The sequence below is a fragment of the Choloepus didactylus genome, chromosome 1, assembly GCF_015220235.1.
Source record: "Choloepus didactylus isolate mChoDid1 chromosome 1, mChoDid1.pri, whole genome shotgun sequence".
Lineage (NCBI taxonomy): Eukaryota > Metazoa > Chordata > Mammalia > Pilosa > Megalonychidae > Choloepus > Choloepus didactylus.
This window is the reverse complement of record NC_051307.1, coordinates 13,900,883-13,925,503: the sequence shown is the minus strand read 5'-3', so window position 1 is coordinate 13,925,503 and position 24,621 is coordinate 13,900,883. Positions and strand designations below refer to the sequence as shown.

Here is a 24,621-nt window from a genome sequence, read left to right as displayed (position 1 = left end):
TTTATCAAACAGCAATTGCTTTTTTTTTTCAAGCATAGAAAATCATTTTACCCTGTGGTTACCTTATTACAAATGGAGAAATCACTTAGAAGTTAAGGTGTGGTTGTCTTAGATTGAGGAACGAAATGTTTTTTATGTTGATCTATTAAGTACTGTTATAATTCACTTTAAAAATTCAGAATTTGTCTCTTTTCCAGGAGAAAACCATCAAATTCATAAACTTGATTTTAGGTAAATTTCACTCTTTTTTTAGCAGAAGGATTATCTTAATCCAGAACTGAAAAATGCCTGTGATTGACTTATTGAAGATTGACTTATTGAAGATCATCTTCAATAAGTCAGTAAGTCATCTAATAGTTGACAAATGTCTGTTTCATTTGGGTTTGGAAGATAAAATAATAATCAAATTATCTTTTAGTCTTCCAGAAAACCTCTTTCCTTCTCTCCCCACCCTGTTCAGTACCCTTCAACAAAAAACATTTAAGAAGAAAAAATACTCAACAAGATCAAACCTTGAGTCAGTGTCTTTATACTCTCTGAGGTTCTCTTGGGTATATTGCCTAATGAGAAGGAAAGAAATTGTATCTCTTAAAAATTTCTTTTTATGTTTTTCCAACGCCTTCCTCCTAACTAGAGTAAAGAGTACAATTTTCGGGTCATTTTGTAAGTTGTGTGTTTCTAGCTTCTTGTGTGGAATGTCTTGTTTTCCTTTAGAGCAGGAGTCATTCTCGTAAGTTCTGGTTTACTGTATGACAGCTAATACAGATGTACAAGTGCAGTGGGAATTTAGGGAAGTAATATAGCCATAGATTTGCCCAGGCTGAGCCTGTGGGCAAAACTGTGTTTAAATTCCCTGGGGGTAGATGAGATCACCTAGTAAACATGACCTGCCATGCAGGACCCTAACTTACTGTGAAGTACATTGCTCTGCTTTTGGGATTTGTAGTATTTAAAGATTCATTTTGGTGCCCTTACTATTAATAATTAGTGTTTTGTTTTTCTTTCCCCCAGAAGCATTCTAGGTGCTTTAAGATCTTGGTGCCTGTTCCAATCTGAGACGATCGCAGTAAGACAAGAAAAGGGCATTGTCATAGTCGGCCGTTCTTAGTTCCTGAAGCGGTTAGGCCACTTAGTTATGAGGTTGATGAATTTTTTTTCATAGTTAAAAACCATAAATATTTTCACTGATTTTTAAGTATCCACTGCAGTAGTATAGACTGTTCTTTTCTGGGGAACTGAAGTGTATTTTAAAAGTTTCTTTTTTTTTTTATGAACAATGTCTTGTTGCGCCGTGTGTTTGCTAGACTGAAAGTTTCCTCATCACTTGGTGAGACCCTCCTCTAATTCAATCTTTGTCTTTTGTCTTTGCTGCCTTGCAGGGTTGGTACAGTAGGCTTCACTAGACTTAGCTGCAACTCAGAATTTCTCCTCCAGCACCTGAGTAAATGCTGATGGTCTTTTGGAGAGTGGATTAAGAGTACGAGCTAAGTTCTCAATCCCAATTAAGAAGCGGAGGAAAATTTAAACTGTCTCCTTCAAAGTTTATCACAACCACCACCATCAAGACAGCAAACCAAAGGACAAAGACTTTGACCTGCTGTATTGCTCTGTAGTCCAGTTCACGTATGGTGTACAGACTTGGCTGGGGTGCTAATAAGTAAAAAGTTGGACACTTCTGTCATTGGAAACTTTTATTCACAAAGTTACCGAAATGAGGGCTGTGCTGGAGACAGCAGACATTGCCATAGTGGCTCTGTATTTTATCCTGGTCATGTGCATTGGTTTTTTTGCCATGTGGAAATCTAATAGAAGCACCGTGAGTGGATACTTCCTGGCGGGGCGCTCTATGACCTGGGTAGCTATTGGTGCCTCTCTATTTGTGAGCAATATTGGGAGTGAGCACTTCATTGGGCTGGCAGGATCTGGAGCTGCGAGTGGATTTGCAGTGGGCGCATGGGAATTCAATGCCTTACTGCTTTTGCAACTTCTGGGATGGGTTTTCATCCCAATATACATCCGGTCAGGGGTATATACCATGCCTGAATACTTGTCCAAGCGATTTGGTGGCCATAGGATTCAGGTCTATTTTGCAGCCTTGTCTCTGATTCTATATATCTTCACCAAACTCTCAGTGGATCTGTATTCGGGTGCCCTGTTTATCCAGGAGTCTTTGGGTTGGAATCTTTACGTGTCTGTCATCCTGCTCATTGGCATGACTGCCTTGCTGACTGTCACCGGAGGCCTTGTTGCAGTGATCTACACAGACACTCTGCAGGCTCTGCTCATGATTATTGGCGCACTCACACTTATGATTATTAGCATAATGGAGATTGGTGGGTTTGAGGAAGTTAAGAGAAGGTACATGTTGGCCTCACCCAATGTCACCTCCATCTTGTTGACATACAACCTTTCCAACACAAATTCTTGTAATGTCAACCCTAAGGAAGATGCCCTGAAAATGTTGCGGAATCCGACAGATGAAGATGTTCCTTGGCCTGGATTTGTTCTTGGGCAGACCCCAGCTTCAGTATGGTACTGGTGTGCTGACCAAGTCATCGTGCAGAGGGTTCTAGCCGCCAAAAACATTTCTCATGCCAAAGGCTCTACTCTTATGGCTGGCTTCTTGAAGCTTCTGCCAATGTTTATCATAGTGGTCCCAGGAATGATCTCGAGGATACTGTTTACTGATGACATAGCTTGCATCAACCCAGAACACTGCATGCAAGTGTGTGGAAGCAGAGCTGGGTGCTCCAACATTGCCTACCCACGCCTGGTGATGAAGCTGGTTCCTGTGGGCCTCCGGGGACTAATGATGGCAGTGATGATTGCAGCTCTAATGAGTGACTTGGACTCTATATTTAACAGTGCCAGTACCATATTCACCCTTGATGTGTACAAACTCATCCGCAAGAGTGCAAGCTCCCGGGAACTAATGATTGTGGGGAGGATATTTGTGGCTTTTATGGTGGTGATCAGCATTGCATGGGTGCCAATCATTGTGGAGATGCAAGGAGGCCAGATGTACCTTTACATTCAGGAGGTAGCAGATTACCTGACACCCCCAGTTGCGGCCCTGTTCCTTCTGGCAATTTTCTGGAAGCGCTGCAATGAGCAAGGGGCTTTCTATGGTGGAATGGCTGGCTTTGTTCTTGGAGCAGTTCGTTTGACACTGGCCTTTACTTACCGTGCCCCAGAGTGTGACCAACCTGATCACAGGCCAGGCTTCATCAAAGACATCCATTACATGTATGTGGCCACGGCATTGTTTTGGGTCACAGGACTCATTACTGTAATTGTTAGCCTTCTCACGCCACCTCCCACAAAGGAGCAGATTCGCACTACCACCTTTTGGTCTAAGAAGAGCCTGGTGGTGAAGGAGAGCTGCTCCCTGAAAGATGAACCATATAAAATGCAAGAGAAGAACATTCTGAGATGCAGTGAGAATAGTGAGGCCATCAACCACGTCATCCGCAGTGGGAAATCTGAAGACAGCCTTAAGGGCCTTCAGCCTGAAGATGTTAATCTGTTGGTGACCTGCAGGGAGGAAGGGAACCCGGTGGCTTCCTTGGGTCATTCAGAGGCAGAAACACCGGTAGATGCTTATTCCAATGGGCAAGCAGCTCTCATGGGTGAGAAAGAGAGAAAGAAAGAAGCAGAGGACGGCAGTCGATACTGGAAGTTCATAGACTGGTTTTGTGGCTTTAAAAGTAAGAGCCTCAGCAAGAGGAGTCTCAGAGACCTGATGGAAGAGGAGGCTGTTTGTTTACAAATGTTGGAAGAGACTCCACGAGTTAAACTCATACTGAACATTGGGCTTTTTGCTGTGTGTTCGCTTGGAATTTTCATGTTTGTTTATTTTTCCTTATGAACTTTTAAGGATATGGTGAGACACTAACTTAAGAAAATACTGGTCTTTGAAAAAAATTATGTAACTATTGCATCTCTCAGGCATTGTTTACTCTATAGGTTTTAGCCAAATTTTATTTAGCAGAAAATCATCTATGTGCAAGACTTTATTTTCCCAGAGATGGATAAAAGTAAATCTTCCTCAACTTAAATGAAGCAAAACTTGTTTAGCAGACTGAATTGTGCAAATGTGGTTTAAATTTTTCCATACCAAAGTAAGGAGAGACCAACTATTAGAACACCTAGAGCAGAATATATGTTATGATAACACAAATAGGTCTGCCTGCACTGCCAAGTCTTGGTAAACCTGCTAATCCTAAAGTAGAAGACTTGCTCATTACAAAGTTTTTTTTCCTCTGTCTCTGTAATCCCTACTACCATTAAAAACAAACAAACAGATTTCTTAGACACTATACAATCTATTAATGTGCTGAAAATCTAACAAATGTGCTTGTGTGGTACTTGTTTCAGGGCAAGTTAATTAGTTCGCCAGGTTCATTTTGTTAGCATGAGCCTTTACATTCTGATTGCCAAAAGAAAGGAAGAATGTTTTCCTGTAGCTATTCTTGTATCAGCAATCTGTGGAATGTTGGGAAAAACTTTGTTCCAATTTCTTTTTTTTCCCCTCCTTTGACTCGAGTTTGAGTGAACCATACCAAATGACCACCAAGTCTTTGTTGTCACATTTTTTTGAATATGTTGTTAAATGATTATAAGGGAGAAAAAGAAGTAAACGTTGTCAGTGATCCTAAATTTATTGACCAAAATAAAGTGGTTCATACAGTTTGGGAATTAGCATCCCCCAAGCAGTGTTCGATCAACTAAGCTAAACAGGTGATTATTCATTCTCCACTAATTCTCTCTAGCATTGTTCTTGTCATTTGGTAACATCCTTTGTTAGCCAAGTGCCTTCCCAAGTGTATCCAGTTGGAAGCTATGTCCAGAAACTTGAATAAAAATTGACACTGCCTTTGTTCTGGGTTGCCCTCCTTGATTAGGTCATGACGTATTGAGGTTGAGGGGAAATTTAATTCTGAGATCATAATTGCATCCTTGAAATTTTTTTTTCCTAATTTATTTTTTTCTCAAACTTGCCATGTGTACAAGTCTGTGATATCTACATTCCTGTTTAAAGTTATATGACTTAGAGAATAAGGATGTTTCAGTGCAAACTGACTGTTAGTAACAAAATGCAGAGTGCATGCTTTACCATTCATTGATAGATTGTTAGGATAGTCTTTGCTATAGATTGGGTAGCATGTTCAAGAGGTGCCATGAACAAAAAATTTGGTTCTAGTAGTGCATCCTGGGGAGGATATTACAGGACTTGGTAGATAGAGGACCAGCTATCTTGACTTGGTCCCCAGTTGCAGCTTATAGGCCACCTCCCCATAGCGAGATAGGTTATGAAAGATACTAGAGAAAGGCTCTACAAATTATGTAGTTCTGTGTCTATATATGCTCAGCAGTGTCCTTTGTCCTCCATAAATAATGAAGGAAACTAATTGTATATTGACTTTCTTTAATCTATGATACTTTTTAAATTGCATGATTTTATTAAGCTTGTAATTCTTTAGGGAAAATTGTTACTTTTATAGATACTTTTGTAGATTTTGAATTTTAAACTCAGTCCTAATGATTTTAAATTTGTCATAGTCTGTAAATGTTTCGTTATGATGGACTTCATTAGTCCAAAGTTGGTTTTAGAAATTATACTAAGCAAATGTCTTCCATCTCCAGGAGACTTTCTGATGAACTGAGTCTGTAGATGAAAATGAATAGCATGTGTTTCTGAAAAGCTTATAGTGCCTTGTAGAATTTTTATCTTAATTTTATCCTTGAGGTTTATAATCTGGGGGCCAAATAGATAGGGACTATCCTTTTCTTGTATGGAGGCTGAGACGGTGAAATGTCCAAGGTTACAAAGTCTGTTTGGAAAGAATAAACCAGGTCTCCAAATCTGGGCTCAGGGTTTGTCCAGTAGACCATTCTTCCTCTTAGATAACCTTTTGGTATTTGGGGTATAAGATCTCGGATTTTTCAAATTTTTAAATTACTAATTTGTATTACTTAAAATTTTCTTTGACTCTCAGTACATTGCTGTGTAATTTGGCAGTGGGGATTGGTGTATTGCCTGGGTAGCCTTCCTACCCCTTCTATTTACAGCATAAACGAATAGGGGGTGTTGATGTGGATAATTTTTCCCCTTTATTTAATGTTGAGTCCTAATAGTTTGGAATATTAGGATCCCACTACCTTCTCTCTGCTGTTGTCTTAGTAAGATACATAAAATACACCATCTGTGTCTTTGTGTGTGTATATAGCAGTCGGTCAAGTTTTAGAGTACTCTTGTCTATTAGTAAGGAATGACTATCAGCATATCCATTAGGGTTGTTTATTCTTGCCCATATAAACATCACTTTATTTAGGCTGAAGTCCCTGAAGCTTGTCCTTTTTCCTGCTTCCCAGTAATAGAGAATGTGCTTGAATAAGTGTGTGAATTGCTGATTACAACTTCATTTCAGGGGACCAATCTTCAGTCTGTATCTCATTAGAATGATTGTTCCTGGAATGATGCATAGTCTGTCTTAAGCTAGCAAAGTTTTCATACTTTACACTAATTAAATGGGTCTTAAATGATGGCATATGATCTCTAGATGTTGACATGTATATATTCTTATATTAGCTCAAGCTAAGGTTCATCTAAGAGTGATACTGAGTCAGGTAGTTAGCCAAAAGTCAAAATGAGGTGAGGACATTGGTCTTCAAAGGTGGAGAAAAATATTTTCTCATCAGCTGTTAATGGTATTGCCCGGTTCTTAAATTTTTGTGCTCCCAGGCAAGCTTAGTCTCAAGCTGTGATGAGAAGGACAGACTTACTACTCTGGTACCCAGAGAGATTATTGGCTCCTTTGTGGGGCCTCTAATTTCCCTTTTCATCTCTCAGAATATTCTGTCCTGCCACACCAGATAGTAAGCAGCTTTGGAAACAGCTGAGCCAGTGTGTCCTTCCCCAGGCAGTCTCCCCTGCAGAGCTTATCACTCTTTTTCCTTTAGGTTAGAGAATCATCAGGCAGTAGCAATGGGTCTGTGTCCTTTGGCCTAAATTCAATAGATCTTATCTCCCAGACCTTCCTTTTCATTTGGCTTTTGACACAGAGGCTGGGTAGGGTCATGGAAGCCATAGCTCTTAGAGATGAGACCTTCAGAAATTTGCAGGGACCTATCTCTGTGAAAATTCACATCTTAAGTATTGGAAGGGTTGTTAGTTCTCTAACCTGAGGCTAAGCGGGTGTAAAAAGTCATGTCCTAGGCAATTAGAGTTTTTATTGCCACCTTCGTAGTCCATTACTTTCTTCCCTATCCTGGGTACATAGTTCTTTCCTCTGTTTCTTTGAATATCATTTAATGTAGCCTGTGGGTTTTCATCAGTCTTTACCCCTTAACACCCTCCCCCCCCTCCCCCAAGGAAACTGGCTATATCATTAGCTGTTTAAAGGTCAGGTCCTTCAATGTTCCCACTTGGCAGTATTAGGCTTATCTGCTTCCCTTATACTTTACTCCCCTGATATGATGGCTGGGAAGGGCCACATGGATATCTAGTAGTCACACCTCCGCCATTCCTTAGGTTTGGGTTGGGAGAAGATGTCTACAAAACCATCCGTGGTAGGTTATGTGACTGTAGAGACTTGCCAAAACAAAGTTTTCCGAAGATCAGAAAACTATTAAGTGAGATGTTGAGAAGTAGCTGGGTGATGCAGACATTAGCAAGTTGGTAATGGACAGTTATATATTAGCTTCAAATCTGTTGACTTAGAATCATATCCATTGGATTCTAGAACTTGAAGCATCTTGGCTATCAGTTTAAATAAAATATAGATTAGGGTACCAATGAATAAGAACCAGCCTGTTAGACCCTGTTTTGATGTTCAATACTGTGAAGTACTAATTTATTAACATGTCTGAGGTTAAATGACTGATATTTGATAGTGATAATTTACTAGAATAAATGCTTTTAGGATTCAGTATTTATAAGATTTCTCATTAGCCAGGTGTTAACTTGCTTAAGTTATTTCAATGTTGACATTAGTCAGAGCAGGTTTTACAAATAGGATATATTTTAATGTGTGTATAACCACCTCCCATTCAGAGATACTGGTCTTTTCCTGCATTTGTCTTCCCTCACATTGTTTCTTTAATTCTTTACCTATTCTTTCTTTCAGTACTTACTAGATTCCTACTTTGATCCTTTGGCAGCTTAATTCACTTTTAGGCTTTTTGCCATGGTGTGTGAAAGTGCTGCTTTGCCCTCAGTGTTGAGGACTTAGATCCAAATAATGTTTCATTAAATAAAGTTATGTTTAAATACACTTAATTTCTATTACCTTAAAATATTAATTCTCAGGAATGATATTGTTAGGCTTACTTAGTATTGAATATTAATAGAGGCACTAATTCCACTGTTTTATTCTCAGAATTCCTTTTTCAGAAATGACAGAGTGGAATAGTTAAAATTCACAAGTCCCTTTGAAATGATGGTATCACAATAATGCAGAGAGGCAGTGGAGTTTGCTGATTCCCAAAACACTTGCTCTTTCTATAAAGAAAGGTAAAATGTTAGAACTGGTTGGTTGACATATGGAGAAACTCTTTTGTACTTGTTAGATATGAGCTGGATTGCCTAAGAAAAGTTAACTTTTGAGAGATAGACTTGATTGACTGAACTCCGGGCTGCAGACCCTGTTTCCTTCACTGTTTCCTTCATTAAGGTCACCTCCCTTAATTTGACATGCTTTTCATCAAACCCCACTCTGTTGGAAAACTGTAGCTGGTTCAGCCACTTTAGCTCTTAGGACAAAATTTACCCAAGGTTCAAAGAAATTAATAAGCTTTGCCAGCACTGAGTCCTGCAACATTATTAATTTAGTCACATAAATGTTTTTGTTTTTTTTTCTTTAAAGTTCTCGCTCCAGTGCTGGGGATAAGGCTTTGAACTACTGATTTACCTTTAAAGGAATGTTGTGAGAATTTGTGTTTTCTGTTTCCATCTCTAATCCTTTACAAAAGGTGGGGTTTAGTCTTTTGTTTTGGGGTAGCACCTCATTTTTTCTGGTGGCCAATAAGTTTAACATACAGTTTTTTACTCAGAAATTAACAAAACAGGTTTGATGTGTCTGTATCATTGATCTCATGCACTTTACTTTTAAGAGTGGCTCATACTCTGAGGCTGTTAACTTAAACCAATAACCTTATTCATAGCATTTTTGAGGAGAGGACTGCTAGAATACAGTAGGTAGCTGAAGAGCAAGCCAAGACAAAGCACAGGGGTCTGGGTTTCTTCTTAGTGTAGGAACATTGGTTTTGCCATCCTGGGAAAAGCACTGTACCAACATTGGTGCCCAAAATAATGACAACGCCCTCCACCCCTGCCACTGAGTTTATGTTCAAGTGAACTCTGTCAAGGGAAATGTATGTTTTTCAACAATGGCAAAAGTTGACAGTAGGTATCCACAACCTCACTGGAGACATATTTATCTTGGTAAATTTACCTTGTTCCCTAGTGCTACTGGATAAAGGAGTGTTAAAAAAGAATTTTTAATATTTTTATTGCTTTTGGACAAACCATGAATTTTTCAATTTATCAGTGTACCCTGGACTTCTGTACATGGAATATTCCTTAATAGCTCACTTTAAAAATAATTGGAAATTGATATTAGGCTCATTGCTGTTACTGAAATCCCAAATTGGCCAAGGCCCATAAATCAAGTATTCCATAATATAACAGTTCTGAAATTTATGTTTTGATTAGTACCTTCTGGTTACCAATATTGACTGTACTAACTTCTACCTTTTCCTATATTGATGAAAACTCTTGTTACTATTCCCCTTTTAAAATTTTTTATAACTAATGAAGTAAGTAAAAAAATTTATATTGCATAGTTTATATGCAACCTTTATTTAGGTTCAAGGAAACCATGTAGCTTTATATTTGTTGCAGCTTAAATGTTATTTATTTGTCTGTATTTGTTTCTTTCATAGCCTTAATTAAATTTTTAAAGTTACTTGTATTAATTCTACGAGTACATTTTAACTTTATTGCTTGTCCAGTGCTGGTTTCATAGACATATGTGAGAACATATATGTGATAGGGAAAAAGCTAACGCTCCATAGAAAGCACAAAATCGTGGTCACCCACGTATGTATCTTCACACATATGAAGCACAAGACAGTATTCTCGGTGTCCCGCAAGTGCCAGTTTTAAAGCCCCCCAGATGTTTGCCTTGGGGGTTGTGATGATGAGGACTGACCTCAGTATTTAAAGACCTGAGCAGTGAGGTATCTGACTACATTTTGGGTCCTCAGTGATAACTGTTTCAATGTGATAATCTGAATAAGTTTGTACAGCTTTGGTGGAGGGAGAGAAGACAAATGTCAAGAAATGTTGCAGTATTTGGGGGTTACTGACTAAAATGGGGTCTGTGGGCTCTTTCCCACAATCTGGGACTAAAGAAACGGGGCACATCTAGGTTTTTGTTGGAACAGTTTGTAGACAAACAACTGCTTCCAGCTGTAGAGCCACTGGAGTTGTTTTTATCTTTGCAGGAAATATTACCTCCCATCAAGAGTGCCCTAAAATCAGTTTCACATTTTAATAGGACAAATGCTACTGTCTTCAATTTTTGTATAGGTTTGTCCATGAGAGATGAAGTGGTTTTTATTATTTTCATATGCTTATCTAAGCTTCACTTTATTTAATAAAGGAGAATTTGATCCAAGAATTTGAACAGCAGCCTAATTCTGAGCAACCCTGCCAGATGAACTACTATGCTTTCACATAGGCTGTGAGAGTCTAAAGGATTCTTTTACCTGGCCCTTTACCCTCTCCAAGACTAGATGAGATGAAATCTGTGAATTTGTGTGCAAAAGAAGAAAATGTGTTTTCTTCCACTCAGCCTTGTCCTTGCCTTGTCTTTATCATACACTTCACTCTTTCACCTCTGAAATAACCCATGTTCATCAAGAATGAATTAAATATATCTTTCTCTTGGGTTTTGCCCTTATGTCAAAAGATAAATCTTTCAGAATGGGAGAGAACGGACTACCTTCATTCCCACTCTCCTCTGTGTTGTGTATTTGTCTTCTTAGGGAAAGACCTGGTCAACTCATTAATATGTTCAGAATGAAGATTATAGCAGGTTGAGACCCCTGTGACATGTGATACTTGGAGGGAGAGCTCTCCCCAGCAAAAAGCTAGCCAGTTATGTACCTGCAGCATTCCTTTAGAATGTTAAACCTCGGGTTTGGGAGATGAGGGGGAGAGGAGTACCAGAAATGCAGGAAAAAGAAGTTTGAGGAATGTTCTTGGCTTAGCAGTATGTGATAATGCGAAGCAATTATAACCTGTTAATCCTATATATCATGTGTTCTATACCTTTAAATGTTAATAGTTTGCAAGAACTTTAAGAAAGAATGCTTTTAAATGTTCCTTTGACATCTTTTATTTCATTGAAAACTGCTTTAATTAGCCTAGGTGAAAATAGTCCTAGCAATGTAAATATGTATAATTAGTATTTTCGAATTTCACTGTGAGATCTCTAACTTTTGAATTGGCAAACAGATCAACAAATCTTTTGCTCATGGACTTTTCTGTGGGGTTGTTAAAATGCAAAAGCTTTATTATTATTTTTTAATAATGACATACTACATTAGTGTCAGGTGATGGTGTGGAATCGGTTCTGCTTTCCCCCATCATCGCCGCTTCAGTTTATCGATTGCCAACAGAGGTCAGAAAGTCGGGATCAACCCAGCCTTTGCTTGGAGATCTGTTTCTGCCTCCCTGCTTGTGTTGGTAATCATGTATGAACTGTGTGCTTCCCAGTGCTTTTTTTTTTTTTTTGAATGAGGTGGATATCAAATAGTTGCTGTGCAAAAAGTTAGTAGTCTTCTTTAAGAAGAAAAACAATTCCTTTTCTAATATCCTGTGAAATTGCTTCATTCATTCCTTTATTTTTAAGCCAAATGTCAGCAGAATACTGCTGCTTTTATCTAGTAATTTTGATATGTAAGTATTAATGCATTTTTTAAAGATGTCTATGTTAGAAATGTTTTTTCCAGTGGCCTGCCTATTGTTTTGTTCAGATTTTCTGTAAAAGGCCAGTCAATACACTGAAGATGTGTATTGTGTACAAGTATCATTTGAGTCAGTTATGCATTGTAGACCAAATGTGATTATAAATTAAGTTGTTGAAAATTAAAAACTGATTTTGTTATTGGTGAGTTTTTTGAATTGTAAATTGATTTCCAGTTTAACTTCCATTGCCCACAGCTTTTTTTTTTTTTTTTTAAGTTGGATTGAGTCCATCTCATTGTACAATGTTTTTAGTTGCAAGCAGAAAATAGAATTTGGTATGAACCAGGTTACTTCCGTATTGAAAGGAATAGAGTGAAATTGTAGATTTAGGATTGTTAACCATTCATGACAATTCTAACTTGACTATTCTAACCTATTGTATACAATCTGATTTTCAAAATTGTTGACATGTATGATCTTGGTTTAATGTGTTTTTAAAGTGTTATTGTTGTTTAAAAAATGAAGCAAATTTGCTAAAGAGCTGTCAGTTTTCATTACTGGCCCAGTGTAAAATACACTGATCTTTGTGTATTGTGTGTTATTTTGCCAGCTGCTGCATTAGCCTTCAAAAGTATTTGAAAACTTGAGATGAACTACATTTCTTGCAAAGTACATTCCTTTCTGTGGTATTTTGTCCTGTAACTGAAGTATAGTAATTATTTTATGGAAATGTTAGCACTTCTGTACCAACTTTGAATAAAATGAAAAATTTACATTCCTGTGACTATTTTCAGTATGAACACGGGTCTCCCTTCAGATATTGACAGCGTTCTGTGCTGTGTCTCAGCTGAAGAGGCTGTGTTCTTGACGTCCTTCCCCCTTGGCCCTTGAGTGGTTTCCACTGGGTTTGCCCTGCCTCTTATTTTAAAAATGGACTCACTCACAGGTGTTGACTGAAAGTTGGGTTACATACAAAACATTGAGTAAATAAAAATACTTCGAAGTTTTTTCACTTCTATCCCTCAACTTCACTTCTGAAATAGACCATGTTTGTCAAGAATGGATTAAATATATCTTTCTTTTGGGTTTTGCCCTCCTGTCTAAAGATAGAACTCTCATAATGGGAGAGAAGGGACTACCTTTGTTCTTTCTCTAATTTGTAGGTTTATGCTTTGAGAGTTGTTTCTTTTGACATAGTGCCGTCTAAGATTAAAGTAACTGAAATTTAAACTTTACAAGATACAAGTTACAAGAATAATTTGAAGAATTTAGGGATAGTCTTCAGATTCACCAATAGTCAACACTTTGCATCATTTGCTAATCAACACACGTTTCTTTCTGAACCTTTTGAGACTAAGTTGCAGATGTCATTCCCCTCATATACCGTTAGTTCTTTGGGGTATATTTCTTAGGACAGTCACTCAACCACAATATGATTATCAAAATCAGGAAAGTAAATGATAAAACACTTGGAAGACTATTCAAATGTGGCTGGTTTCAATAATATTCCTGTATAGCACTTCTTTTTGAAGTCCAGAAGCCAGTCCATTGTGTTGAAATTTTATGCCTCTTGTCTCCTTTAATCAGAACAGTTCCTTAGCCTTAGCCATTGTCTTTCATGGTACTGACATTTTGGAAGAGTACAGGCCACTTGTTTTGTGAATGTTTCTCCTCAGTTTGGGCTCCGATTCAGGCTGTGCATTTTTGGTGTGAGTACCACTTAAGTAATGATTTTTTCCCAAAGTTGCACTTATGTAATGCAGTTATGTAATGTTGATTTGTCCTGTTATTGGGGCATCAGTTAACTTTGTTCACTTGGTTATGGAGGTGTCCACCAGGTTTTTCCACTGTCACGTTACTATTTCTCCCATATGTAACAAGTCATTTGTGGGAGATACTTGGAGACTATCATTGATAATTCTTGCCTAAGTTTTACCATGGTGGTGCAAAATGGTGATGTTTCTTTAACTTTTTTTTTTTTGACCATATGAAAGCGGGAGCTTCTCCTTTTCCCCATTTATTTATCATTAGTATGCATTCACAGATTAGTTTATTCATTGGGTTATAATCCATTATTGCCATTATGTTGCTTAACTGTTTCTAGTGGGACCCCCTGTAGGCTAGTTCCTGTGTCCTTAGTGACATGTTTCCATCACTTTTTGAGCAGTTCTTGTACTTTTTCTTGCCCTGGTTCAGAAATATTCCATTTATAGGGAATGCTATTTAGAAACCAAGATCTGGGGTATGCTAATTGCTACTGGGGTGTCATTACTTCTGGGCCCTTTCAGTATAACAGAGCTAGGACATTCATATACATACAGGTATTTTCCAATACTACCAATCCTGAATCAACACAGGTTCTTTTTAGCCATCCTCCATTCTTTGATCTCCCCTGTCCAATTGTGAGAAATCTGCTAATAACATGGACATGTTTGTTTGTTTTTTCAATCCTATGACTCAGAATTAGATGATCTGGGGAGACCCAGAACTTAACTCGGTTTTATGCTAAAAGGATGAGTATCAGGCACTTCTCTGTTAGGTGTTAGATGCTTCTGCAAATATAATCAAATCATAATAGGTGACTCCAATTGTCTCTTTTATAGATGAGGAGCTAGGGGCTGGGACAGTGTCTGGGGTGGTTATTGTTCTTCCTAGTGCAGTGCCTGGTACACAGTGGGTGCTTAATATATAGCTGTTGAAAAAGTGAACAAGTGGACAGCCACTCAGTCTGTAAGTCTCAGAGCTGGGGTTTGAATCTAGGTCTTTGTGACTCCTGAGTTCATGCTCTATTGATGGGGCCAGCCAACTTTGTTAAGGGCCATATGGTAAACATTTTTTGGCTTCTGTGGCCACACAGTTATATCATGAAGTAGCCTTAGACAGTATGTAAAGGATTGAGCATAGCTGTGTTCCAGTAAAACATTATTTTCAAAAGCAGTCAGTGGGCTGTAGAAGTTTGCTGACTTCTGCTCTTTTTTCTTCCAAACTCTGCATCACATGTTGGGCAATTTTTGGAATAGATCTTTCAGGGATTCCGGGAAAATATTGTATTATCATTAGTGTGAAATGCATATGACCAAGTATAAGTGAATTAATTCAATTTTCTAGAAAATACAGGAACCTCAATTTTATGTACTAATTTTGGGTATCCAGCTTCGAATGGACTTGGTGTGATTTCTAGAAGTGCTGAGTAGTGTCAGGCCTATTTAAGAACATGGAATGAGGAGAGCCTTCTGGGAGGACTGGACATGTACTCCAGCTCCTAACAAGAGTAAATACTCCCCAAATATTTATGAAATGAATGCCTTGTCTCAGTTTGGCAATGACTCCATTCTCCCTGCACATCACATCCTTGGTGTCCCAGTTGTATTTAAGAGCTTGAAGTCTTGTTCAGTTGGACTGCTTATTTTCATGTTCCTCAAAACAACTGTTTTCATTTTTGATTGTCTTAGAACAATACAGTGGACAGTCATTGGACTTTTTTGTGGCTCGTTTTTGTCTCTACTTTACATACATGTTCCTGACAAGCTATGATTTTGGAAATGTACTCACTAGAACATTAGAAGACCATTAAGAAGACAATATTTTTTGCACTTTTTTTTTAAATTTAAAAAAGTTGCTGTAGATCTTATACTGCTTGCTTCATCTTGAGCTTAATGAGTACCTGTGATGGACCTGAGAATCCCAGCTAAATATCCCACAGTGGTTGCCAGAAAGTCTTTTGTCCTTTTAATTGAAGTGTACATCACAAATGTGGGAGGTCTTGATTGGTTGGATTTCTTTCCACTTTTTAAACTGTCTGGGATTATATTATAGTTTATCCAAAGGAAATCTAACCAAAGGAATCTAACTTCATTTAATAATGTCTGAAGTGCTGTAACATTTTGAATTACTTAATATGGCAGCCATTCCTGTTAACTAGCTATCTGAATTACAATTTAACTGACTAGATGAGGGTCCCCTGACTTGGTGGCACTTAACCTGTTTTTCAAAAGCAGGGTTCTCTGTCAATTCTCTGGGCAAACAAGAAGCGTCCCCTACCTGCCTTAGTTTGTCTTTTTTTAAAACATGAGGTTGGGCGCAACTCTACTTTTTGTTTTAGAATTGTGACTTGCCCTTTTCCTGTCTCAAAATGTGAGAATCTCTGGCCTGATCTTGTATGTGGGGAATAGTCTCATACTCTACCTTCTGTTATTAGAGTCCATTACAACTGTTAAGACATTCCAAGTCCTTGACTGAGTCCTTCCTGATACCATGGGAAATTGTTCCTACTGTGTCCAAAAATTATAATAGGATGGGAACAGGAATTAAGCCTGGTCACATTCAAAATCAAATGATGGCTTTTAACATTTATTAAGTTGTACATACTCATTAAAGAAAGCTTAGGAAATATAGCAAAGGAGAAAAGAGGTTTGTTTCACTTTTCCTCAAACCTCTGCTAATTTGATTTGTCTCCTCTCTAACCTATATATAGATGTAGTTTATTTTAAATGCTGAATACTCTTTTCTTTTAATATCCTGAAAAATTCCCTCTTGCTAATGTTTTTTAAAAAATTCAGTACCATTCCATTATGAAGAAAATATATTGCATAATTATTTTGCTATTTTAAACTCATTGGACATTTAGAATGTTTCCAGTTTCTTTGCTAAAATTATATTCCAATAAATGTGTTTAACTTTTCTGCATTTAAAAAAAGTCATCTATCATAGTAATAAAGTAGACAATTTGTAAAATAGAGAAAAATGGTCACCCATAGACTCAGTCCCTCAAAGATAATCTTATTAACAAGGTGCCATATTTTCCACCAGTTTTTTTCTTTGCACTCTTGTTGATCTTTTTTTTAAAATTCAGTTTTATTGAGATATATTCACATACCATACAGTCATCCACAGCACCATCATATAGTTGTGCTTCATCACCACAGTCAATTTTTGAACATTTTCATTACTCCAAAAAAAGACAAGAATGAAAATAAAAGTAAAAAAGAACACCTAAAACCTCCCATCCCCCCATCCCACCCTATTTTTTCAATTAATTTTTGTCCCCATTTTTCTACTGTCCCCATTTTTCTTCTGTCCATGCACTGGATAAAGGGAGTATGAGCCACATGGTTTTCACAATCACACGGTCACACTATGTAAGCTACATAGTTATACAATCATCTTCAAGAATCAAGGCTACTGGGTTGCAGTTTGACACAATTTCAGGTATTTCCTTCTAGCTATTCCAATACACTAAAAACTACAAAGGGATATCTATATAGCACGTAAGAATACCCTCCAGAATGACCTCTAGACTCCATTTGGAATCTTGCAGCCACTGAAACTATTTTGTTTCATTTTGCTTCCCTCTTTTGGTCAAAAAGACTTTCTCAATCCCACGATGCCAGGGCCATACTTATCCCCGGGAGTCATGCCCTGCGTTGCCAGGGAGATTTATACCCCTGGAGTCACATCCCACGTAGGGGGAAGGACAGTGAGTTCACCTGCTGAGTTGGCTTAGCTAGAGAGGCCACATCTGAGCAACAAAGAGGTTCTCTGGAGGAAACTCTCAGGCACAATTATAAGTAGGCTTAGCTTCGCCATTGCAGTAACAAGCTTCATAAGGGCAAGCCCCAAGATCGAGGGCTTGGCCTACTAAATTGGTAGTCCTCAATGCTTGTAATTCCCCAGGTGGGGAAGTTTAATATTTTTGCATTTTTCTCCAGTTGCTCAAGGGAACCCTGCAAATACATTTTTATTCCCTGCTCAAATAACTTTGAGATGTCTAGTTGATCTTAATGTTTCCCCTAGTTGGTGTTGCATCATAAGCTTTTCCCTTTTAATTAAAGGAGCTTTAAAGGCAAAATTTAACGGTTTTATTTTCTTTTATCTGGCCCTGCCATTGTTACCCAGTCATTTCCCCAATGTTTAAAACTTTTTACAACTGTTGACTCTTGCAGCTATTTAAGTGCCTCCTGTCTTGGCATGGCTGCAAGTGAACATCTTTGTGAACAAATCCTAGTTTGTAATTAGGATTAATTTCTTAAGATAGATTCCCAGAAAAGCAGTTACTGAATGTCAAGGATAACATTTTCCAGACTCTTGGGGCATACCCTCACTTGTCATTTGTGTGCCTCTTGGCCTCCTTTTCTCTGTTCTCACTGCCGGCTCTCTAGTCTGGGCTGCCGGCATCGTTTTCTTGGATCACAGTGACAACTGCCTACTGATCTCCGTGCTGCCTGAACTCCATTTCACCTGCTGTCCGCTGTTTTAAACACTCCCTTCCTTAAATCTTTCAAACGCTTTCTCTGGGCCTCCAGAATGAATTCATATTTCTTAATGAGGCTTTCAGGGCCAATTAAATCTGCCTCTGGAAACCTCTCCAGCCTCCACCTTGTTGCATTCTCTGATGTTTACTCCATCCACACTTGCTGCTGCCCCAGAAAGAGAGCTTGCCTGTCTAAAAATGTCTTCATTCCACCTCATAGTTGTTTGAAAATTTGACTGAAGATAGAATTCTAGGTTGGAAAGCATTTTCATTCAAAAATTTGAAAATGAGCCACCATTTTTATTCTAGCTTCCAGTCTCTGTGTTCTGAAGTTTCACAATTATGTGCCTTGATGCAGGTTTTTCTTTCCTTCTACTAAGGTCCTCAGTGGGCTCTTTTAGTTGGGCAGCTTGGTGTCCTTCAGCTCTCGGATGTTAATGATCCTCTGATTTTCTTAGCCTTTTGAAGGTTAACAATTCGGAGCCTGTTGCCCTTTCTGTCTTCCCTGAAAGAGCATGTTGACTACCAGAAGCCCAGTTGGCATCTCCCAAATTCTGCTTCTCTCTCTTATGTACAAAACTATGATGATTGTTCACATTTTGAAAGGGTGTTAGAAGCTGTCTAGTTGATTATTCTGTACAGTGCATGAATCCCATAGCATTTTTAAAAATTAAGAAATGAAATATACATACTCACACTTTGACGTAGATGCAGAGTGTACTGAATGATTGTCAGCAAATATCCTTGTAACTACCACCCACAAGAAAAAAGAACATTATCAGTCCCTCCAGAATGTGCATCCCATTTTTAGAAAGTTTTGATTAAGGGTTTTCTTATTGACCCAAAATCTGCTTCTGACTTTGAGTTAACAGTCCAAGTTCTGCCTTGTAACTTGTCTTCCCTTTGAGTATTTGAAGATAAATATGCTGTCTCTAAGTCTTCTCAAAATCAAGTTTAACATTCTCTATTCTGTGGGTTGTGCAGCACAGGGCATAGATTTTAGACTCTTCAGCAGTCTGAGAATCTTGGTCTTTTGCCCTTTTTGAACAGTTTTGAGGCAGCTGATATTCCTTTTCAAGTGTAGCCTACGAGTTGAATACAGTACTCCAGGGTAGACACTGCCAATGTTAAACTGTAATAATGAGAAATAAATACAGCAAAATAAGGACTACCATTTCCTTGGGTTTTTTTCCCCTCCCAATTCCAATTTGAAATCTCGCAGTTATACCTAGGGCAACCCTCTGTAAAGTCCTGTTGTCTCTTTATGGGGCTTGCTAACCCATTTATGGAAGGTTTCATAAGTTTTTCATCTGGGTTTTGCTGCTGTTGTAGTAATATTCCCTGTACACTCTAGGAATGGAGTGTCCATTGTTTTTAATTATGTCTTAAGAATATTTAGAAGTTTGGATGCACCTCTAAGTGTTTCTGGCTTTATCTTTTTTTTTTTCTCCTTTCACCTGCCTATCCCTAATTCCTTGGGAGTGCACGTGTTTTTGACAATAGATTGTGCTTTAGCTTCATTATACATCGTTGCTTTTTTTTTTTTTTTTTCAAATGGTGCTGTTTTTCTCATTGCAGTGAAGATCTTATTAAATTTTGACTCGGTTAATCCTTTCTTCCTTTCTAGTTGCATTAAATTGAATTAGCAACTCTCCACTATCCATTTATTCTTTGACTTACGTATTCATCAGAAATTTATTTACTGAGCACATATTGTGTACTAGATTCTTTGTATCCCCGTCATCTTGTAAAGATGAGGAAGATGCAACCTTGAGGGGCTCAGCCTGGGGAATGGGATGGACTTAGGAATGATTATATTGGCAAGATAATATGTGGAATGAGAGACACATGGGATTACCAAAGAACGCTGCTTCTCCTAGGATGTAACTGAACCGTGGAGGTTTTATCCCTTTAATTCCTCTGTGCTTATCTTTTCTTCTCCTTGCCCTTCAGAGTAGAGCAAATGACAGTCCATTAAGTGCCTTCCTCCCACCACTTGAATTCAAGTACCATAGCAGTGACCTAGTTGGTGGACACTCTTTGACTGGTTTTCAGCAAGGTATGCCCATCAGTGTATATTTTTAAAAACTCCTCTTAACCCAGTCAACTAACTGATATTTTTGCTAAGCCCTTACACTGACATTTAGAAGATTCACAGGATCTAAGTAGAATTTTCTTGTAAGCCTTTTGCCTCTACTGTCAGATCCTTTGTGGCATCTTACTTCCACTGGCCTTCCAGTGCTGTTCCCTTTGTATCCTGGGAGGAGGTTGGAATATAAGGAGGAGGCAGAGAACTGAATTGTATGAAGGAGAGCAGTCAGCAAGATTTAGGAGCTTGATGCCATGTACCTGATTCCTGCTCTCACTATCAATTTCATTGGCTTTGGCATTTCATTCACTTGCTGTCATAGTAACCAGGACTCCTGCCAATCTTCTTCCCATCTTCTTTTACTCATCTGTAAGTGCTTCTGGAGGGGGGATGGGGAGGATACAAATGGAAACCTCCCAGCACGGTGCTTGTGTTTGGAGTGCCCTCGGAATGGCAAGCATGGGTACCTTAATTTTGGCTTTGCTTCCAGCTGACGCAGTCACCATCCACCACAAGAGTCACCTATTGGGATGATCCTTTCTCCATTTCACTTTCAGTGAGGACCCTTATTGTGAGAAAGACTCCTTGAATTAGAGTTGGAGGAGGTCATTGCTGGGAATCCTTTAGAAACTGCAGTTCAGCCTGTGACATTCATCTTTGGGGTGATGAGAAGCCAGGCAACTTCCTATTACAGTATGGTTCTCAAGCCTTTGTCTGCACCATGGGTGCTCTGAAAAATCCTAGTGCCCAGGATTTTGTGAATCCACAGGCCAATTAATCTAAACATTTGAGGGCAAGGCACCAGCGTCAGTAGTTCTCAGCCTCCCAGGGGATTCCACTGTTCATTAGAGGAATGCGTTGGTGATTCTGGCTTTTTCCTTTGACTTACCCAAATCATGAAAGAGATGATTGGTTGTGTGCAGGTGAGCCCCCAAATTTGTCCTTCAGTGACATCTGAGGATATTCTTTGCTTGAGACCTCAGAAATGTCTCAAGTGAATAAATTAAGGGGCAAAACTGTATTATTGGTAAACTCCCAGATTTACTGTAGGCACATGAGTAACTGATACTTAGTAAGTTCATACAGGGTTGCCTCTCATTTAGTTATCACTTCCTTCTTGCTCTGTGGGTTAGTTCTTTAAATTTATTCATTTATAGCCTTTTGCTGCCAGTGCTGTCTTGATGTCTCTGGTTCAGCTAGCTGCAGGGGCCCCTTGGACACTTAAGGAAAGTTTAGTCTATGAGTTCAAGGCCTTCCACCCACCCTGCAGTGGAACCTGCTTTACCATTCATCCTCCTTAGCACCTCTGCTCTTGCACATTCAGCCGTGCGTTACCTCCCCGAGAAGATGAACCATGACGCTGCTTCATTGTTTGCACTTTATTATTGTGCTAAACTCACGGTCTCTCATTAGACTATGCTCTTTCTCCTCTGTTCTTTTCTCTCATTCTTTCCCTGGGTTCTTTTTATTACCATCTTTGCAAAGAAGGCATTTTCATGTTAGATTTCCTGGGTTTCCAAGAATCACAATCCTGGCTGTGTGGCCAAAGAATGGGCAGATTCCTCTTATTTTTGTCACCACTTTGATTTCATTGACCACTGTGGTCTCAGAGCCAGACTTGGCCTTGTCTTGTCACATCTCTTTGGCTGCTCTGATACTAGGACTATGGATCTCTGGGCTCCTGACTTCTGGGTTCCAGTTGTCTTCTGGTTCTCCAAGAAATAGAGCAACCAGTTGTACAAACAGTAATGTTCCTGGAAGTCCCAACTTGCAGGACTCTCTGAGTGGCCTGTGAAAGTTGTTCATCTGTAGCTCTCTGATTATTATATTGTTTAAAAACCTACATGGATGTGGATTCATTAGGCAGGGGCTGGCACTTCATGGGTTTTGAGGCAGATGGTTGTCCATTCTGTTCTTCCAAGGGCTGCTAGTGACACAACTTCCCTGTGAAGTCTGTTCTGTTGAAAGGTTAGTTCTCACAGATTTCCTTTTTCAAATCGCTGTGAAAATCTCCATGCAGAATTTCCATGGACATTCCCTTTATTTGAAATTTTCAATTTCAAAGAATTTTTTTCCCTGTAAGAAGATAAGCCTTAGAATTAAGATTCAGCAAAGAATGAGAAAGTCTTCTTTCACATTGGCATTTTCACAGGTATTAACAGTTTTCTCTCCTGGCCCAGCCTTTCCTAAGTCCTACCTGCAAGGTAAAAAAGGGGAGATGTTGGTAGATGCTATATTCCATTAAATATTGTGGATTCTATGTGTTTTTTATTTCCTGGTGGACTGTGGGGATGTTTACTGATGGCTGGGTACACCTGAAGGCCACTGGCTCAGAACTGTCTTTGCCAGAGAGTACAACTTAAAAGATAATTTTGTTCAGAAAATGAACTATCTTCTGGGATGAAAATAGGCTTAATTGGATTGAACATTGACCAGTGGTGGTGTTTGTGGTATTCCCATGAATTCTTAATGCAAATAACCTTACTGAATGTAGATTTTTTTTTCTTGGCAAGTAGAGATAGATACCCTTCTCTCTTTTGCTCTTCCCACCTCTCTCATCTTATTTTAGAAACTTCGCCCGTAAGTACTTCTATAACTGCAGTTCTCAGATATGGTCTGGGGTTGCTTGGGGCTTCCAGGAACCCATTTAGGGGATCATTGCAAAAGCAATAGTGGGTAAAACAGCTGGCATGTCAGTACAAATCCAGGCAGCAGCACCAAACTTGCTAGTAGTCAGTGCATTTATTCTTCACCACCACTCAATTTCACTTAAAAAAAAAAGCCAGTTTCACTTCAGAGTGTCCTTGATGAGGGAATAAAAATTATTAGTTTTATTAAATATTGATCCTTTATTAAATATTACTTTTATTAAATATTTTATTTCTTATTGAGAACACATATTTTAAATGTTTTGTGTGACAAAATGTGAGCTGTGCATACCAAGTATGGTGGTTGTCATGAAAGAGGTAGCTACTTTTCCTGGAATCCCATTGTTTTTAAAAGAATAACCAACAGACTGGTTATTCATTCTTGGATGTTTGACCAACATCTTCTCAAAAGTGATTGAAGTGAGCTGTCTTTTCAAGGAAATCCAGTGACTTTATTTGTTGCAATAAAATTCAAGCTTTTAAGAGTAAATTAGATTTTGGAAAACGTGTGTCTGACACCATGAGGTTGACTACTGCCCAGTATTTGAAGACTTTTTAAATAAGATTGATGGTGATATTAATGAATGTGACTTTTAAAAATATAATGATATGGGTCAATATCTGGAAGATCTGCATACTTAGTGAACAATATTTTTCAGATTATCAATGCATGATGTTATAAAAATCATGCATAGGAGAAAGAGCCACGCAAGGTATGAGATAGGCCAGTGGATTTTAATGCACCAGAGTACAAAAAGTTTGTCAATATGATTTCCAGTGTCACGTTGAATTTAACTTTTAAGCAACTACCACTTGTTAGGTTTGGGTATAGTATCAAAGAAGAATATATCCGTAATTATCTGAAAAGTTAGTTAATACTTGTGCTTTTTCCAGCTGCTTATCTGTGGCAGGCTGGATCGTCTTAATGTTGTTTCAGTCACAACAACATACTGCATTAGGTTAAATTCAGAAGAGGATATGAAAATCCACCTGTCTTCTATTAAGCCAGACTTGAAAGAGATCTGCAAAAAATGTAAAACATGCCACTGTTCTCACTAAATTTACTTTTGGTTTAGTAAGTAGTTATTTTTCATAAAAGCTGTGTTACTAATTTTAACATGTAATGGGTTTATTGTTATTTCTTAACATTTTTATTGTGGGAATATTTATTTGTATTTAACATAAACTTTGCCATTTTAACCATTTTCGAGTGTACAATTCAGTGGCACTAATTACAATGTGCTGACAATCATCCATTACTAAATATTGTTATTTTTAATGATTAATAAAAAGTGTTTAATTCCTAACATAGTAAATATTGATAGCTAATATCCACATAAACAAAGTATCTTTGGGGTCCTCATTTTTAATAGTCTAAAAGGGTCCTGAGAACTTCATGTTTGAGAGCTGCTCTTCTAGAATTAGTTTTACTGTGCTGCTTTTTGGGCCTCCCTCTACCTCACCCCTGGAGAAAAGGATGAGTGGTACCAGAACAGTATTAGAATTTAGTTGGCAGGGGCGTTAGGAGCACTCAAATCCAACCTCCCACCCATTGGAAACCCTGACAGTCATTCCATATCTCTCTACGCACTTCAAGTGACAGGAAGTTCAGTACTTCATCAGGCAACTGGTTTCATTTTCAGAAATGTGTTCTTGT

At 38.4% G+C, this 24,621-nt stretch overlaps 2 protein-coding genes across 4 annotated transcripts in view; both read left to right on the top strand.

Moving 5' to 3' along the window:
• Positions 1 to 12,750, top strand: part of SLC5A3 (solute carrier family 5 member 3) — a 31,699-nt gene extending 18,949 nt beyond the window's left edge. The window contains exon 2 of the mRNA XM_037832021.1: positions 1,380 to 12,750. Coding sequence (XP_037687949.1) covers positions 1,712 to 3,868 — 2,157 coding nt within the window. The 5' untranslated portion in view covers positions 1,380 to 1,711 and the 3' untranslated portion in view covers positions 3,869 to 12,750. The remainder of the gene's footprint in view (positions 1 to 1,379) is intronic.
• MRPS6 (mitochondrial ribosomal protein S6) overlaps positions 1 to 24,621 on the top strand; it is a 68,376-nt gene that overhangs the window by 19,188 nt on the left and 24,567 nt on the right. The gene's annotated exons all lie outside the window — the stretch shown is intronic.